Here is a 19,741-nt window from a genome sequence, read left to right on the forward strand (position 1 = left end):
AAACCCAGCTCCAGCCAAACTGCAACAACAAAAAAAAAATAGCCGGGCGTTGTGGCGGGCGCCTGTAGTCCCAGCTGCTCTGGAGGCTGAGGCAAGAGAATCGCGTAAGCCCAAGAGTTAGAGGTTGCTGTGAGCTGTGTGACGCCACGGCACTCTACCGAGGGCGGTACAGTGAGACTCTGTCTCTACAAAAAAAAGAAAGAAAAAAAAAAGAAACTTCAATGCATCCATAGGGTAGTACAATATGTGACAGAATCCTAATCTGGCAGAAGCAGCCACTTAGGTAAGAGTGGCATATGAAGGTGGCATATGAACAGGTAGGTGTCAGCTGTCATGTGGAGTTGAACTTTTAAGATATACAGTAAGGAAAATGTCAATTTGCTGATATGTACACATGGACTATGGCAATGTGTTAGCTGAAAATATGTAAAAAGTTTGACAAAAGCAGTTAGTGTTAGAAATTGGTATACGACTAAGATTTTTCTTTTTTTCCCTGTGATTTCTGCAGTGAACCTGTATAAGTTTTAGTAGCAGCTTATTATTAATGAAATAATCCGTTCACAAGGATTATGGGATATGAATCTTACACAAGAAAAATAATTTCCCACTTTTTATTAATTCATTTATTCGAATTAGTATCTTCTGCTAACTTGTAGTCTCTTCAAAATGAATCTTTTTACCTGTATCTGTGCATGTATATTCTGTTGCGTATACATTTTATTATGCACATTGTTTTCATCATGTATTTATTATATATACAAATAATTATAGATTCATCATTTTATTTGTGCCCTTAAGAAAATAAAGCTGGCAAATATAAATGATTATTAATCTTGCAAAAGTATTGCTTTACTTCTTGAGTTTTTCTTTTTTCTTTTAATTGAGCTCCCTATCCATCCTTTGAATCCATTTATTCTCCAAACATAAGCTGGAAACCTCTTTGGTAGGAGACATATACTATAGCCTTTCAGGACCGTTCCATCCTAAACCATCATGTTTACCTGAGCAGCCTGAGGAAGATGAGAGGTTTAAAATTGTTGCATTAGGACTTGATCTCACATGCAGTTTTTCCTCCCTCCTGTTAAACACAGATAAAAAGATTCCTTTACTTTTGAAGAGAATAAAAGTTAGCATAAAAATAATTCCTAAAGTTAAACAATTATTTAAAAAGATATTTTAGTGACCTTTGAAATTTTATAACAGTCTTCATGACTAATACTAATCACTGGAAATATCTCCTCTACATGTCAATCAATCTAAGCACTGAATAATGAGCCACACTTTCCATTTGAATTCTGCATTTCTTTTGTTTTAAATATTTTTGAAATCAAAATGAGAATTAACTTTCTTTTGAAAATTGTTGTTAATTCAGCCATCTTTTTGTCCTAGTACATTTAAAAACTAAAATTTATTTAAATGTCATTCATATAAAAATAAATGCTAGAGACCTGTGTGTGCCAAATCTCACTCACTGTAAAGCCACCATGGAATGTGCTATGCCCCATTATCTTAAGTTCAATACTGTAATTTTTAAAATGCTGCCAATTATACTTATAATCATGAATTACAAGTGGCATTCCTAAATCAGAGATGTTATAATGGAAAAAAAAAGAAACATTATAATACAGTTGTATTTCTAATCTTTAAAACATACCACTGAGTAGATATGATTGTATCATTTTACTTGAATCAGAATGTCATCTTTCTTAGCATTCATGGTAATAGTTATAATAAACAACAATAACTGAGCTGTTATTTGTGCCAGGAACTGTTAAAAATGGTCAGCATCACAAGGGTATCCTGTAAGGTGTCCTTACTATTTCTTTTTTTTTGCAGTTTTTGGCTGGGGCTGGGTTTCAACCCACCACAACCGGCATATGGGGCTGGCGCCCTACTCCTTTGAACCACAGGTGCCGCCTGCTCTTACTATTTTTATTTCCATTTTATCGATGAGGAAATTAAGACACAGAAAAGCTAAGCCAAAGTGTGTCCCAAACTGAAGTTACTGAATCCAAAGGCCAATGTCTTTGGATTCCAATAGGCTGTTCTTTTGTTACACAGTGAGTGTTAATAAATATCGTTCTATTTTCACAAGAAAATTAAGGATTTGTTCTGAAAACAGGAATAAATGAAACTTAATGCTTACAACTACGAGAATGATTACATGTTTTTAGTTAGTGTGCTACAATTTTTTAAAAAGGCTCTCTCAATTTTGTAGGAGTGCTTTGCATTTGGCTTGCGTAAGAGGCTATGCCAAGGTGTCCACTATGTTGATCGACAAGGACTGCGATCTGAACATCAGAGATGCTGAAGAGAGGACACCTCTGATAAAGGTATATAGTAGCCAGATTTCAGCTTGAGATTGATTTTATTTAAACCCATAGAATAAAAATGAATTTATCTCAATTGAATATAACTAATAAGTAAAATCTGTGAAAGGTTTATATTGCATTCCTAGAACTTATGATCTATTTCTTGGTGTAAAACTGACAGGCCGTGCAATGCGAGAGACGGCAGTGCGTCACTCTCCTCTTAGAACGTGGCGCAGATCCCAACATTACGGATATCCACGGTAACTGCGCTCTCCACTATGCTGCCCACAGTGGCAATGTAGAGATTGCAACAAAACTCCTTGAACATGGTGCCGCTACAGAGATAATGAACAAGGTATAGATTAACTGACTTTATTTTGAAAATATCAGAAATACATTTGTTTTAACATTGACATATGTAAGGGTTCAATTTTCCAAGTTTGGAAACTTAAGCATTCCCTAAAATAAAATATTTTGAAATAGCTCAATTGTCAAAGGTTTCTGTTTAAAAATTGGTACTTTCGAAGGAGCATGAGAGAGTACATCTTCTTTTATGCATTTATGTTAAATATTTGAGATAACACTGAATTTGTTGAAGGTTAAATTATTTTTTTCAATTTTTTTACCATTCTGCTGTTTCTTTCTAATTATTGTAAAATAGCACAGAAAAGTCAATTTATCCTAGAAATAGGCTTTATCTTAAAACTTCGACAAAAGGAATGTATTTTACAAGAAATAGAAATCTTGCTGTTGACAGGTTTCTTAAAAAATAATTTCTAGGAACATGATTTGCCTCACATAAGCAAGGGGTAAAGAGGAAAATGGGGAAAAGGGAAAGGAGACTGATCAGAAACACACAGGCCAGTTTAAAAACTGCATGATTGGGTAAATGAGGTGAAAGCTATGTTGATTAGTATGATGTAAGCACTTCAATTTGTTCAAATAATCAACACATTGAAAATGGCGTAAATGTTTTTATGATCTATATACAAAAGACTTAATAAAAATCATTAAAAAAATACATAACTGCAGGAAATTCCAATAAGAGGGTGTTTTGCATGTTTTGTCCAGTTTTTTAACATTTAAACCAGAACCTCTTTATTTTGAGGGATAATAACTCTCAGTTTGAGAGAGTTAGTGAGAGGTAGACTTGCCTAGGCATCAATTTTAGGAGAACTCCGAGAAAACCAGATTGACAATGAGTATGATGAAGTAAGAAAGAAGGAAGAACAAATAATTAACTGATCATCCTAATTTGGCAGAAGCAGCCACTTTTAGGTAAGAGTGTAAACTCTACTCTCAAGACCAGAATGTCTTGATGGGAAGGTGGGGGAGAAGGACCTTTTCCGTAGCAAAATCAAGGTGCATGTTCAGTTCACTAGTCCCTGTTCTCCCCTTCCCTAGAAACATTAAATGGAATTTTCAGTAATGACTCCACCTCTTACTCTTTCTTCTTTTTATCCAAATTCCCAAGTGGTAACATAATTGTCCATGTAGGTAGACAATGAGACAAAAGTGGGTTTCTGTTGCATTAGTTCTCCACTAGAATTGTGCAACACAATGAACTGGGGGGAATGTAAAAGAATAATTTAGAAGTCTAGGCTCTGTCCTGAAGATTTTGATTCAGAAAATATAATAAGGTCCAAGCACATATATTTAAAAATATTTCCTTGAAGGCAGGTACATGTTCGAGGGAGAGGGAGACTGAGGTAGGAAGGATCAGTCAATCTCAGGAGTTGTTTTTTTTTTTGAGACAGAGTCTCATTGTGTTCCCCTGGGTAGAGTACCTTGGCGTGACAGCTCACAGCAACCTCCAACTCTTTTTTTTTTTTTTCTTTTTTTTTTTTCTCCAACTCTTGTTTAAGCAATTCTCTTGCGTCAGCCTCCCAAGAAGCTGGGACTACAGGTGTCTGTCACAATGCCGGGCTATTTTTTTGTTTTTGTTGTAGTTGTCATTGTTTGGCAGGCCTGGGCTGGCTTAGAACCTGCCAGCTCAGGTTTTTTTATATGGCCAGTGCCCTAGCTGCTGAGCTACAGGCACTGAACCAACCCAGGATTTCTTGACACTTTCTCTGACACTGTCCCTAAGAACAACACAATTTCTTCAAGACTCTGATGCACTGAGCACTTAAGTGTAATTATGAATTCACATGTATCAAAAATGTAAGAAATTTCTAGAGGCACTACTTCTCTTTCAATCTCTGCTTTCCAGTAATATTAGACTGATGTTTATGATGTCTTTTACTGCTTAAGAGGGTAAAAGGAATGTTACTGGCAGTATCTGTTAGCTTACAGAGCAACTTCTTATCCTTTTCAACCATCAATCATTTACTGTTATTGAGAGGGATTTTAGAAATTTGCTTGTGTATAGTCTTTCAATAAGTGCAGACTGACCATTTTAGTATTTCCTCTTTGTTATCATTCAGATGATTAAGTCAACAAATGTTTTTTACAAGTAGAGTTTTCTCAATCAGAATAGTAGCGAATCCTTTACCTTTTTTTTTAGTTGAAGCTGTAATATGAACTGTCTTAGCACATCTTTTAGGGCCACAGAGCTTCAGCATAATCAGGATCTCAGTTTGAAACACTGAAAACCATGAAATTAGAATACATATAGGAATTTTTTTAAAAAAATTATATTAGTCCTTAGTGATGGGGTCATATCTTAGAACTTAAAAAATGGTTTTTAAAATCTCTTTGTCTTTGCATCTATCAAATAATTGTTTTCCTGTTACAAAACCTATAAGCCTTTTTAAGTTAATCATGGTTGTAGTTGGATAGATGATGACATATGTTTTGCCTCAGCACCATCCCTTAAAAATGAAAATGATTTAGTGCCTTTACTTAGGCTGTAAACAATTCATGTAAGTCAGTATTAGCACTTCTATTAAGAAACCATTATATTTCTGCTTTATATTTTGCCGAAAAAAACATAATTTAAAGAGAAACCAGAAAAAAATGGATTAGAAAGTTAAATATGCATTAGATTTCCATATACCATTTTCATCGAGAATAATGTTTCTCAGTGAACTTTCTAACAGCTGAGATAAAAATCGGTAATCTTTTTTTGTTGTTGTTGTTTGTTTTGTTTTGTTTTGTTTTGAGACAGAGTCTCACTATGTCACCCTTGGTAGATCGCCATGGTGTCGCAGCTCACAGCGACCTCAGACTCTTGGGCTTAAGTGATTCTCTTGCCTCAGCCTCCTAAGTAAAAAATTGATAATCTTATAACAGGAGACATCCCATGGGCCATTTAATGATAAGCAAGAAAAGTTCATTTGAAGTCTAGCTTTTTTTCACTCAGAAAACCTTAGTGAACCATTCGCAACAGGAGTGACAGACCAATTGGCATCTGGGGTCTTGTCACCATCGATAGAAGAGAGTCCTGAGTTGGTGTACCTGGTGAAATCCTCCCCCTTTGTTGGAAAGCTTTCAAGGATCACGGAAACTCTCATTTCTCAAATGTTAGGGTTTGCCCCAAAAATGTATTGCCAAAGAGGGTTTAAGCAAATTCAAGAGATTGCTTTAATATTGGATATATAATGGAAAGTTTGGTAACATTTGTTATGCATAGATGATCATGGAAACTTTGTGTTGGGGGTACATACTTGTAAGTAGTCTTTGAAATCCAGTGTAAGAAATACTGATCTAGGGGTAATAATTTAGATCATTAACTCAATAAAAATACTGAAAATAGTTACTACTATATCTTAGGGTAGGGGGATATAGAGATATTAATAATAGATACTGCCTCTGCCCACAAGAAGCTCTTGGTTTAGATGAGAAACAATAAAGTATTATACTGTGGTAAATGCTGTGATAGAAGCAAAGATTCTTCAAAGCATTAAATGTCTGAACTGAGTTTTGGAGGTAACCTGAGTTGATGTGAAGAGGCAGATGAGAGGTGTTTCCAAGGGAAGGAGTTTCACATTGGAAAGCACAGAGTAATGAGAAGGAAGGGTCTACTTTTTATTTATTTTCTACCTTATGTGTACAATTTTAGGACCTTATATAAAGCTTTCCACTTATAAAAGTGTATAATTTTGTCCAATATTGTATTAATTGTTTTTGCTGTATTGCAGAAAGACACCACACCACTCTTCCTTGCTCTGAAGGAAACCCATTCAGATGTGGCGGAACTTTTAATTAAGCATAAGGCAAATATACATCTAGTTGATGGATGTAGGAGGTATAGTAATTCGTTCTGTTTTTAAAACCTGAGTGGTATTCTAGAGTGGCAATAGTATCTCTCCTCAGAAATGTTAAATGAACAATAACGTTACCTCATAATTGTTGTATAGTGAAAAATATCCACACAGATCTTTAGTTACGCAGAAAAGCAGTTATTTTGACTGAGAAATATGAAGGACAGTATACAGAAGGATTTACCTTTTTTTTCAATATTGACTGATATTTGTTCGTAATTTGGTGTTTTGGTGATATATTAGCTGATAGGCTTTAGTTAGTTGTATAAAATGTGGACTTAAACTTGTAGTTTACTTTATGACTTAATATGAAATTCTTCACTCTTTCATAGTATTTTTTAACCACTGTTGCTTATATGGTTTTCCTTTAGAATGTTCTGTGTCCCATAAATAGGAGCTGGGATTCATTTTCTCTTTTGAATGACTTAGTGAGTCTTTAAGTTGTTTTCTTTAAAGAATATTGACGTTAGATTATCCTTAAGTGACTATTAATTGCTATTACCAGATCCTGTGGGTTCATCAGCTTTTTTTCCATTTTTACTTCTAGTGTAGTTTGATGTTTTAGTTTTAATTGGCATGGGCAGAAGGATGAAAACGTTAACTGGATAAACTTTTCCTTGAATAAAATAAGCCATAGGTGGGTGATAAAGTGTAAACAGAGAGGCTTTAGATTCCCCGAAGCCTGGGTTGGATTCCTGGCTTTTCCACTTGCTAGGTGTGATGTTAGGAACATCATTTATCATCAGATGTGTTTTTTGATCTGAAAAGGAGCATAATCTGCCAAGGCTTATGGTGTGTAAAGTCTTATATGTACACACACAGAGACATATACACACATACACACAGATACATATATACACACACACACACACACAATAATTTAATGCAGTTCCTAGCACATGAATATCATCATCAAAATCTGTAAGTACTCTGACTAAAATTATTACCATTATTATTGTTATTGGAAGCCTGCAAGTAGCTCTTACTTATTTGACCACTATCTGACTTTGAATGAAAATATATTCTATTTAGATAGGGAAGGAATGGAGAATTCTACATCTAAATCTTGCACTATGTAAGATAAGTGATCTCAGCATAGTTTCTTGACCATGAAAGCCCTATAAATTAGCAACTTGTACTGTGTTATACCAGTGGTTAAGAGGCTTCCTTTTAGCTTCAGTGGAAATTGGCTAAAATGAACATTTCAGTACCCAAGATGTTCATGTCTGTAAGAACATTCTGCACGGACAGGCAGGATATTGAATTGGTAAAGTATATCCAATTAGTACTATAAATAACTTTTTTCGAGTTTGTAAGTGTGGGTTATCTTTCTTATTTTAGAACAGCGCTCATGCTTGCTGTACTTTGTAATTCGGAAAGCTTAGTGGATCTTCTTTTGGAGCAGAATATTAATGTCTTTGCGGAAGATTTATTTGGACGGACTATAGATAATTTTCTTCTTCCTGACTCTGAAAGGTAAGTGTACACGATAAAAGACTACTTAATGCTGGGTGGCACCCGTAGCACAGTGGTTAAGGTGCCAGCCATATGCACTGGGGGTGACAGGGTTGAACGGGGCCTGGGCCTGCTAAAACGACAATGACAATTACAACAAAAAAATATCCAGGCATTGTACAGGCACCTGTAGTCACAGCTACTCAGGAGGCTTAGGCAAGAGAATTGCTTAATCCTAAGAGTTTGAGGTCGCTGTGAGCTATGATGACATGTCACTCTACCCAGGGGGACAAAGTAAGACTCTGTCTCAAAAAAAAAAAAAAAAAGAGAGAAAAAAGACCAGTTAATGTTAAATTGAGGTGTAAAATAATTATAACTATTGCAACTTGTACATCAGTTGAAATTTCATGGTTTGTTTCAGAAAGTTTTAGAATGGAAATGAGATAGCCGGAAGAAATCCAAAGGATGGAGGTGTTACAAGTAGTAATGAGTGCAGGGTTCTTAAGACTTTTAAGACCTTTAACCTTACGGATTTCAGTTTTATTTGTTTTATTACAAGTACAGCCCCTATGCGTGGGATAAAGACAGTGTCACAACTCTGCTTTTTCTGAGTAGTTATATGGGTCATGAAAGGTCCACTTTAGTAGAAGCTGTTGTACCATTCCCTGTTGTACTGTTGTGCTCTAGACCTTCCTCCTTGAAATTTTCAAGAACTGAACAGGTTTTAAAGTGCAAGAAAGGCAATCCTCTTTTATAAGGCAGAAAGGGGAGAAGAAGGACTTTGTACTCATTCTGTTTCCCCTGATTGTGTTGCTGCATTGTTGCCTGGAAACTGGTCCTGCAGTCTGGTAATTATGCTACTAGGAAGTCTTTGCTGATTCAGATGCCTCAGTCTCCATGGTCAAACACACTTAAACTTCAAAGTAATACTTTTTGTGGTTCACTTACATTTGCTTATATGCTTGTCCATTGTTCCCAAAAGCACTAGCATCGTTCTCTGCTCTGGCAGCTAGGCCTCTGACCTTTAGCCACACAAACACACAGTGAGCAAAGAGATCCCTTCCCCTACTTATATAAAGCTTATATGGAGCTCACATTTTAGTTTAGACTTAGCCTAATCCTTTGTACATTCTCCTTTAAAGTCCTTTTGTCTAGCAAATAGTAGCTGAGATTGTTCTAAACTGTCAGAGAGTTCCAAATAATGATGCAGGAAAGGAATGGAGTTCCGTTTCTTCTTTGTTACCAGATCTATGCCCTGAAGCCTACTTATAGCCTGTGCAGCACCTTTTCTTAGGCTGTAAAAGATCCCATATCCTTCTCTAGTAGTGGACACCAACTTGTCCTTGGCCCTCAAATGATTTGTCCTCCATAATTATGAAAATCTTTGAAGCTACTTGGTTCTCTACCTCAAAATTTAAGAATGTTTTCAAATTCTATGTCAAATTCTAAGAATGTAGCTGCTGGATGTAAACCTCTGAATCTGAACAGGTTAGTTGTAATTAGTTGTATTTACATGACAAATCAATACCAAAGCAAATAGACAACCTACCCAATAAGAAGATATATTTGCATATATTGAATTAGATAAAAGATTAATAACTAGGATCTACAGATAACTCAATAAACACAAAAGAACCAAGAATCCTTTACAACATAGAGCAAGAGAGATGAATAGAATCTTCTCTAAAGAAGACAGATGAATGGCTAACAAACATATGATAAAATGCTCATCATCCCCAATTATCCGAGAAATGCAAATCAAAACCACCCTGAGATATCACCTAAACCCAGTGAGAATGGCCCACCTTATAAAGTCTCAAAACTACAGATGCTGGCATGGATGTGAAGAGAAGGGAACACTTTTGTACTGCTGGTGGGACTGCAAACTAGTACAACCTTTTTGGAAGGAAGTATGGAGATCCCTCAAAGAACTCAAACTAGACCTCCCATTTGATACTGCAATCCCATTACTGGGCATCTGCCTAGAAGGAAAAAAACAAAACAAAAACAAAAACATCTATTTACTTTAAGGACACTTGTGCTAGACTGTTTATCACAGCTCAATTTGCAATTGCTAAAATGTGGAAACAGCCTAAATGCCCACCCACCTAGGAATGAATTAGCAAACTGTGGTATATGTATACCATAGACTACTATGCAACCACTAAAAAAGATGCAGACTTTACATCTTTTGTATTAACCTGGATGGAAGTGGAAGACATTATTCTTAGCAAAGCATCACAAGAATGGAAAAGCAAGAATTCTATGTACTCAATTCTAATATGGGAAAAATTAGTGACCTAGCACACAGTGTGGGGGTTGAGGATGGGGAGAACAGAGAAAGGAAGGGGGTGGGAATCACAGGGGGTGGTACACGTTTTGGAGGTGGAACACTATTATTGGAAGGTCTTTATCTGACAAAAGCAATCAATGTAACCAGGTTCTTTAAATCCTCAATGAAGCCCCCAAAATAAAAAAAAAAAAAGTTACATACAAAAGTAGAACATTGTGCTTGCTTTGGCAGCACGTATAATAAAATTGAAACAATACAGAGAAGATTAGCATGACTCATGTGCAAAGGTCACATACAGTTTCTTGAGACATTCCATATTTTGTGTAGTTCTTGAATGGTGACTGAATTGTTTGACAAACTCTAATAGTATGAGTCAAAGCAAAATGGGCAGCACCCAATAGTGAAACTGTGATGTTCTCTAAAAAAAATTTTGTGTAAGATGATCTATGAAATGAGCATGGAGCTGAATAACACTTGGGATGTTGTGTGCAAAGTGTTGTTGATGTATTTCAGAAATGAGAAAGTATCAACATGAATCTCGCTCCTTCATGGAATTTAAAGAAGCAGGATTTTTTTGTCTTCTACATCAATTGGAGATGAGCATGGAGATTAAATACCATTCTAACAAAGATCTACTGGTTCAGAGTCTGACTAGGTACTAGGTAGAGAGAGAATAGTAGGAATCCAAACCAGGTCTTGACGTCTATTAGTTTTCTACCATTATAATGGGGGACATTTACTTTATGTTATCTAATTTAGTGGGCTAATGTCTTACAAATAAATTTTGTTGAAAACTATGAAACAGCTGAGATGACCTTGTTACTGGATGAAGAGAATTTGGCCACCTGTCACTGTCAGCCAATATGCAGAGATGGGGATAGATGCACCAAACTTTATTTGTCAGAAGTCCATCAATTGTGGAGAAGATGAGAGTGTCCTCTCCAAGACTGTCCTGTTCTTCTATTTCCAAAATCACATTTTTTTATTGTTGGGGATTTATTGAGGTTCTTCATTCAAAGAACCAGGTTACACTAATTGCATTTGTCAAGCAAAGTTCCTCTTATAAATATGTTCCTCCCCCAAGAGGTGTGCCAAACACTGTGACCTCCCCTTCTTCCTTCTCTCCACTCCCCCATTCTCTGACCCCCCAACATGTACTAGGTTATCAATTGTCCTCATATCAAAATTGAGCACATTGAATTCTTGCTTCTCCATTCTTGTGATGCTTCACTAAAAAGGATGTATTCCATCTCCATCCAAATTAGTACAAAAGATGTATAGTGTTCATTTGATTTAGTAGCTGAATAGTATTCCACGGCACACATATACCACAACTTGTTAATCCACTCCTGGGTTGGGGGGCATTTAGGCTGTTTCTCCATTTTTTTTTTTTAATTGTAAATTGAGCTGCAATAAATAGTCTACTGCAAGTGTCCTTATGGTAAAAGGATTTTTTTTTTTCTTCTGGGTAGGTACTCAGTAATGGGAGGATCAAATGGGAAGTCTAGTTTGAGTTCTTTGAGGGTTCTCCATACTTTCTCCTAAAAGGTTGTATTAGTTTGCAGTCCCAGCAGAAGTGTACAATAACTAAGAAAATGTCATGAAGGCTACGTTGAACGGTTTGATGAGAATATTTCAGATTGTATATGAAACCAGCACATTGTACCTCTTGATTGAACTAATGTACACAGCTATGATGTAAAAATAAAAAAATAATAAAAACAAACAAACAAAAAAAGAAGTGTTCCCTGCTCTCCACATCCACACCAGCATCTGTAGCTTTGAGACTTTGTGATGTTGGCCATTCTCACTGGGGTTCAATGATATCTCAGGGTGGTTTTGATCGGCATTTCTTGAATAATTAGGTATGATGAGCATTTTTTCATATGTTTATTATTTTTCCATTCATCTGTCTTCTTTAGAGAAGGTTCTCTTCTTCTCTCTGGCCAATTGACAGAAGGGATTTTTGGCTCTTTTTCTGTTGCTTAGTTTGAGTTCTCTGTAGATCCTAGTTATAAATCTGTTGTCTAATTCATAGTATGCAAGTATCTTTTCCCATTCTGATGACTGTCCATTAGCTTTGGTGGTTGTCCCATTAGCTGTACAGAAGCTATTGAGTTTAATTAAGTCCCATTTGTTTATTCTGCTGTTGCAGTTGCCACTGAAATCTTCTTCATACAGTCTTTTCCCAGGCTGATACCTTGAAGTGTTTTACCAGTATTTTCTTTTTTTTTTTTTTTTGTAGAGACAGAGTCTCACTTTATGGCCCTCGGTAGAGTGCCATGGCCTCACACAGCTCACAGCAACCTCCAACTCCTGGGCTTAAGCGATTCTCTTGCCTCAGCCTCCCGAGTAGCTGGGTCTACAGGCGTACCAGTATTTTCTTTAAGGATTTTTATTGTTCTGAGCCTTAGATTCAGATCTCTTATCTATCGTGAATAAATTTTAGTGAGTGGTGAAAAGTGCAGATCCAGTTTCAAGTGTTTTATGTATGGTTATCCAGTTCTCCCAGCACCATTAACTGAATAGGGATTCTTTCCTCCAGTGTAGGTTCTTGTTTGGTTTATCAAAGATTAGGTGGCTGTAAGATGTTAGTTTCATTTCCTGGTTTTCTATTTGGTTCCAAAATGTCTATATGTCTATTTTTGTGCCAGTACCATGCTGTTTTGATCAATATGGCCTTGTAGTACAGCCTAATATATGGTAGACTGATTCACTCAGGTTTGTTTTTATTACTAAGGATGGCCTTAGCTAGACAGGATTTTTCCTGGTTCCATACAAAACAAAGAATTATTTTTTCCAAGTCTTGAAAGTATGATGTTGGTATTTTAATGGGGATTGCTTGAATCTGTAGAATGCTTTTGGAAGTACAGACATTTTAACAATGTTGATTTTCCCCAGCGATGAGCATGGTATGTTCTATCATTTGTTAATATCCTCTGCTATTCCTTTTCTTAGGGTTTTATAATTTTCTTTATAGAGATTCTTCACCTCTTTTGTGAGGTATATTCCTAGGTATTTCATTTTCTTTGAAACTACTGTGAGGGGAAGGGTGTCCTTGATTGTCTTCTTGTCTTGGCTGCTGTTATTGGTGTATACAAAGGCTACTGATTTGTGGAGATTAATTTTATATGCTGGGACCTTACTGTATTTTTTGATCACTTCCAGGAGTCTTGTGATTGAGTCTTTGGGGTTCTCTAAGTATAATATCATATCATCAGCAAAGAGGGAGAGTTTGACCTGCTCTGCCCCCATTTGGATGTCCTTTATTTCCTTCTCTTGCCTGATTGTATCGGCTAGAACTTCCAGCACTATGTTGAATTAGTAGTGACGATAGAGGACAACCTTGTCTGGTTCCATTTCTAAGTGGAAAAGATTTCAGTTTTGCTCCATTGAGTATAATACTAGCTGTGAGTTTGTGGTAGATAGCTTTGATCAGTTTAAGAAATGTGCCAACTATACCTGTATTCTTCAATGTTCTAATCAGAAAAGGATGCTGGGCTTTATCAAATGCTTTTTCTGCATGTATTGAGAGGATCAGGTCTTTGTTTTTGCTTCTTTTGATATGGTATATTCCAAAATCAGTTTTATATGTAAATGTTAAAAGAAAGAATCATACTAACCCTTATATTAAACAGCAGTAATAATACTTATTTTAAATAACAATAATCACCATAACCAATGATCTGTAACAAACAATAATTGACATAACCCATGATCCATATAACAACATTCCAATCCAGAAGTTAATCTCTTTAATACATTGACTTAAGCTATTCAAGATATACAATGTTAGGTTAAACCCATATTTACAAGACAACAAGGATGGGAGACATGAGGCAAAGGTCACATAGGACATACTCAGAGGTCACATAGGACCTAACCATCCAGACCGTCTGTGTCATCTCAGCCCTAGCCTGACTAACTCCATCTTATTCTCGCTTTGTGTGCTATCAACCTGATTTATAAGCCACACAGTAGAAAACAACCAATATCCAAAAAAGTAGGACTTAATGAACATGTACTGGAAAATGCAACATTAGAATATTACAACCTGTGGGGCAGCACCCATAGCTCAGTGGGTAGGACACCAGCCACATACACCAAGGCTGGCCGGTTGGATCCCACCCAGGCTAGCCAAAATGACAGTGACAACTGCAACAACAACAACAATAATAGTCGGACATTGTGGTGGGAACCTGTAGTCCCAACTACTTGGGAGGCTGAGGCAAGAGAATCACTTAAGCCCAAGAGTCTGAGGTTGCTGTGAGCTGTGACACCATGGCACTCTACCCAGGGTGACTTAGTGAGACTCTGTCTCAAAAAAAATAAATAAATAATAAAACAATTACAACCTGTGAAAAATGCAGATGGTATTTTATGTGGGATTCTATGACAGTTTCAATAATAAATTTTAGGAGCAATGTATTCCATTGTATTCCTGTTTCTCTGAGCATTTAAAAATTTTGTCTCAGTAAAGCATCATAATAACCTAGTTAAAGATGGTCATAAAATCCTTATTTTTAGAAAAAAAAAATTAATCCTTAAAGAGGCAGTTTTGGCACGAACACTTAGCTATTTGTTGTAGAGGTAGAACTTATTCTGAGTTCAGGAAGTTTTCCATTTTTTCAAGCTAATTCTAATTAATGTAATGAGCTGTACTTCCCTCAATTCATGAGTACTTCACCTTGCTTTTTTTCTTTATTCTTTCGAAGCTGTATAATAAATTCATAGAGCTTACAAATTTGATCTGTATGGGATAACATTCTGATGTCAGCTCTTATGTTTTCTGAAATAGTCTAATAATTTAATATATGTGGTAAATATATTTCACATCAGTATTAAAACTATAATTCTATTTATTCTTTATACATAGCATTCAACAGAAAATTTTGGAATACAAGGCAAAAATTAAACCTATAACTCCTGCACAAGGTAAGACTTCTGGTAGTGAATTACTCTGGGTTGACCTATTATAGTAAGAGTAGTAAGTTCTGAACACAAAGGAGCAGTTACCAAAAAAATTGTAAATTTTATGTATTTTTTCTTCATTTGTTCCTTCCAGGCCTACAGTTCAGAATTGTTTATTAAGTCAGTTGCAGATAACTTAGAATCCAATATAATATTGTCCGAAAACAATTCATTTAATTAGTTATGGCCTCTAAAATCTTATATGAGATTTTTGTATAAATGAGAAAATAGATGTGCAAGTTGGAATGTTCAAAATGTCCTCCATCATCACACTGTAATGAGTTGAACTTGTTTATAAAATAAATCCTCCATTTACTTTTTGTAATAAGGGATTTACATTCATTTAAAGAATATTAATTACTGTTTACCCTCAAAAAATGTGTGGTTTGTAGTCAAACATTTACATACCACATTTTTTGAGGGGAGACAGGATCTTCCTCTGTTGGCCAGGGATGCATCAACCATAGCTCACTGCAACTTCAGACTCCTGGGCTCCAGTAGTCCTCCTGTCTCAGCCTCCTGAGTAGCTGGGAATACAGACATATACTACCATGCCCAGCTAATTTTTAAAAATTTTATAGAGTTGGAGTCTTGTTTTCTTGTTCAGGTTGGTCTCAAACTCCTGGTTTCAAGCAATCCCCCCATCCTTTCAAAGTGCTAGGATTATCCACCTATGTATAATGTTTGGCTCCCTACAAACTATTAATAGCCTATTGTTGACTGAAAACCTTAGTGAATGAAACAATCAATTACCACATATTTTTGTGTGTGTTATCTACCTGATTCTCACAATAAAGAAAGAATCTTGTATTCTTACAATAAAGATAGAGGAAGGAATTCATTAAGAAGAAAGAAAGAATTGAAAAGTATATTTACTGTTCATTAAGTGGAAGTGGATCATTGTAGAGGACTTCCACCTCCTGGTCTTCACATGGGCTGAGGAGGAGGGAGGGGAGAGATTGGTTTTGCTGTCTGCAGGTGGCAGAGGTGAAAGAAAATCTGCACGTAAGTGGATGCTGCAGGCAACACCCCTGTTGTTTAAAGGCTAACTGTATTACATAGTGCAATCTGTCTCTAAAGACATATTGTCTTTAAACCCGGGAACTCAACAATAAACAATACCTCTGTGGTACCATAAATAGGCATAAAACTACAAAACATATCCAGTGTGGAATAACACCAATAAGTGAATATTTCTTTTTTTTTTTTTATTGTTGGGGATTCATTGAGGGTACAATAAGCCAGTTTCACTGATTGCAATTGTTAGGTAAAGTCCCTCTTGCAATCATATTTCTTAATGGTATCTTCTGAGTAGGCGAGTCAGAAGGGCAATCCCTGTTGAGAAGCACAAGTTATATATTCTTATACCAACAAGACCTTATTATTATTGACTTCATTAACCAAAAATTGTAATTGAATAAGATATATTTACCTGGTTAGAATAAGGTGTGTTCTTCTGTGTGCTAGGTAACTATCATGGTAACCATAATTGTGGTAGAAGAAGATGCTGTTACCATTCGCTAGAGGTTTTGCCTCATAAATATTCCAAATGCCCAACTCTGAGTAAACAAAGTATAATAAAAGTACAAAAATGTTTCATAGTAACAAAAGTGCTATTAGGCTACCTCAATGTGACATATATATACAATCTGAAATATAATGTTGTGTATCTTTCTAAAAGAATTTCTGTATCAGGTTTCTCAAGTTGTGGAAAAAAAAGATGGAGTAGACTGGGCTCAGTAGCTCATGCCTGTAATCCTAGCACTCTGGGAGCCTGAGGCAGGCAGAATGAGTGAGTTCAGAAGTTCAAGACCAGCCTGAGCAAAAGCAAGACCCCATATCTACTAAAAATAGGAAAACTAGCTGGGTGTTGTGGTGGGTGCTTATAGTCCCAGCTATTCAGGAGGCTGAGGTAATAGGGGGAATGGAGAAAGGGAAGGGGGGAGGTGGGGAGAAGGAGGGGGCTTGGTGGGATTACACCTGCGGTGCATCTTACAAGGGTATATGTGAAACTTAGTAAATGTAGAATGTAAATGTCTTAATACAATAACTAAGAAAATACCAGGAAGGCTATGTTAACCAGTGTGATGAAAATGTGTGAAATGGTCTATAAAACCAGTATATGGTGCCCCATGATTGCATTAATGTACACAGCTATAATTTAATAACAAAAAAAAAATTAAAAAAAAGGATGGATTGAACCCAAGCATTTGAGGTTGCTGTGAGCTACAACACCATGGCACTCTACCCATGGTAACAGAGTGAGACACTGTCTCAAAGAAAACAAATGGAATACACAGTTTTGGCCTGTAAGGTGCTCCAAATAGATCATTTCCTATTTAATTCCTGAGGTTGATGAACAGAATTGTTAAGGAAATAATCTTTATTCCTTTGCCCATGTAACAAATAACTATTAAGTGTTTTTTTATGTACTAAGCATTTTGCTAGTGTTATAGAAGACAAATATTTTAAAAAATACTATCAGAAGCTAGTTGAAGTTTTTTTTGTTGTTGTTGTTTGTTTGTTTCGAGACAGAGTCTCCCTAAGTCACCTTGGGTAGAGTTCCGTAGCATCACAGCTCACAGCAACCTCCAATTCTTGTGCTTAAGCGATTCTCTTGCCTCAGCCTCCCAAGTAGCCGGGACTACAGGCACCCACGACAATGCCCGGCTATTTCTTTGTTGCAGGTGTCATTGTGTAGCTGAGTTTGAACCCACCAGCGTCTGTGCATATGGCTGGCACCATAACCACTATGCTGTAGTGCCAAGTCAAGAACTAGTTATTATCATTGTCATTTTAATTATTTGCTACTATCTTCAGTGTTTACTGTGTGTGAGCACATGCTTATATCATTCCTTATGTATTTATTATGTTATGTTTATGCCAGCCACCTTAAGTCCATGCAAAGAAATTAAAGCTTTAAGGGAATGAATAGGATATAAGGTAAGCAGGTAGAGTGAACAGCAGTCTTCCAGTGAAAGAGGCAAAATACTGATGCTTGTAGAAGGAATATCTAACCAGATTACATATTTGTCAGAAGGAAGAGGAAGTGTAAAATCTGATGTTCATAAATGGCCTTGCAGGATTTCTCAGAGGTTCAGTTATGCTGGGAATGAGGTGAATACCTGGCTCACACATGCTCATGAAAACCTTTTTATTAGTATAGAAATGAGTAGGTCTTATTCTGTAGGTCATGGGCATTTTTTAAAAAATCATTGCTGTGTACATTAATGCCATTATGGGGTACAATGTGCTGGTTTTATATACCATTTGAAATATTTTCTTTTTTTGTTTTATGTTGGGGATTCATTGAGGGTACAATAAGCCAGGTTACACTGATTGCAATTGTTAGGTAAAGTCCCTCTTGGAATCATGTCTTGCCCCCATAAAGTGTGACACACACCAAGGTCCCACCCCTCCCTCCTTCCCTCTTTCTGTTTCCCCCCATAACCATAATTGTCATTAATTGTCCTCATATCAAAATTGAGTACATAGGATTCATGCTTCTCCATTCTTGTGATACTTTACTAAGAATAATGTTTTCCACGTCCATCCTGGTTAATACAAAGGATGTAAAGTCTCCATTTTTTTTAATGGCTGAATAGTATTCCATGGTATACATATACCACAGCTTGTTAATCCATTCCTGGGTTGGTGGGCATTTAGGCTGTTTCCACATTTTGGCGATTGTAAATTGAGCTGCAATAAACAGTCTAGTACAAGTGTCCTTATGATAAAAGGATTTTTTTCCTTCTGGGTAGATGCCCAGTAATGGGATTGCAGGATCGAATGGGAGGTCTAGGTTGAGTGCTTTGAGGTTTCTCCATACTTCCTTCCAGAAAGGTTGTCCTAGTTTGCAGTCCCACCAGCAGTGTAAAAGTGTTCCCTTCTCTCCACATCCACGCCAGCACCTGCAGTTTTGAGATTTTGTGATGTGGGCCATTCTCACTGGGGTTAGATGATATCTCAGGGTTGTTTTGATTTGCATTTCTCTAATATATAGAAATGATGAACATTTTTTCATGTGTTTGTTAGCCATTCGCCTGTCGTCTTTAGAGAAAGTTCTATTCATGTCTCTTGCCCATTGATATATGGGATTGTTGGCTTTTTTCATGTGGATTAATTTGAGTTCTCTATAGATCCTAGTTATCAAGCTTTTGTCTGATTGAAAATATGCAAATATCCTTCCCATTGTGTAGGTTGTCTCTTTGCTTTGGTTATTGTCCATTTGAAATATTTTCATCAGACTAGTTAACATAGCCTTCAGCTCATTTTCTTAATTGTGTTAATACATTTATACTCTACACTTAGTAAATTTAACATGTACCCTTGTAAAATGCACCGTAGTTGTGTTCCCACCAATTACCCTCCCTCCATCCATGCTGAAGATGACCTAACCAATGGTGGCTACAACCACAGAAAACAGAGTTTTTTTTGTGGGGGGGGGTCAGTGCACATCCTCAGCATCCCCCTTGTTGTTCCTCTTTCTGCTGTGCTGTTGTGTT

The 19,741-nt window shown here is 36.4% G+C and overlaps 1 protein-coding gene and 1 non-coding gene across 2 annotated transcripts in view; both read left to right on the forward strand.

The window, feature by feature from the left end:
- LOC128579307 (putative ankyrin repeat domain-containing protein 26-like protein) overlaps positions 1 to 19,741 on the forward strand; it is a 75,430-nt gene that overhangs the window by 2,551 nt on the left and 53,138 nt on the right. The window contains exons 2-5 of the mRNA XM_053581454.1: positions 2,219 to 2,333; positions 6,395 to 6,501; positions 7,859 to 7,993; positions 15,142 to 15,200. Of these exons, the coding sequence (XP_053437429.1) occupies positions 2,219 to 2,333; positions 6,395 to 6,501; positions 7,859 to 7,993; positions 15,142 to 15,200 (416 nt within the window). The remainder of the gene's footprint in view (positions 1 to 2,218; positions 2,334 to 6,394; positions 6,502 to 7,858; positions 7,994 to 15,141; positions 15,201 to 19,741) is intronic.
- Positions 10,481 to 10,587, forward strand: LOC128579333 (U6 spliceosomal RNA). Its single transcript, XR_008378130.1, has one exon. It is a non-coding gene; the product is annotated as a U6 spliceosomal RNA (small nuclear RNA).

The sequence above is a fragment of the Nycticebus coucang genome, unplaced genomic scaffold, assembly GCF_027406575.1.
Source record: "Nycticebus coucang isolate mNycCou1 unplaced genomic scaffold, mNycCou1.pri scaffold_44, whole genome shotgun sequence".
Classification (NCBI taxonomy): Eukaryota; Metazoa; Chordata; class Mammalia; order Primates; family Lorisidae; genus Nycticebus; species Nycticebus coucang.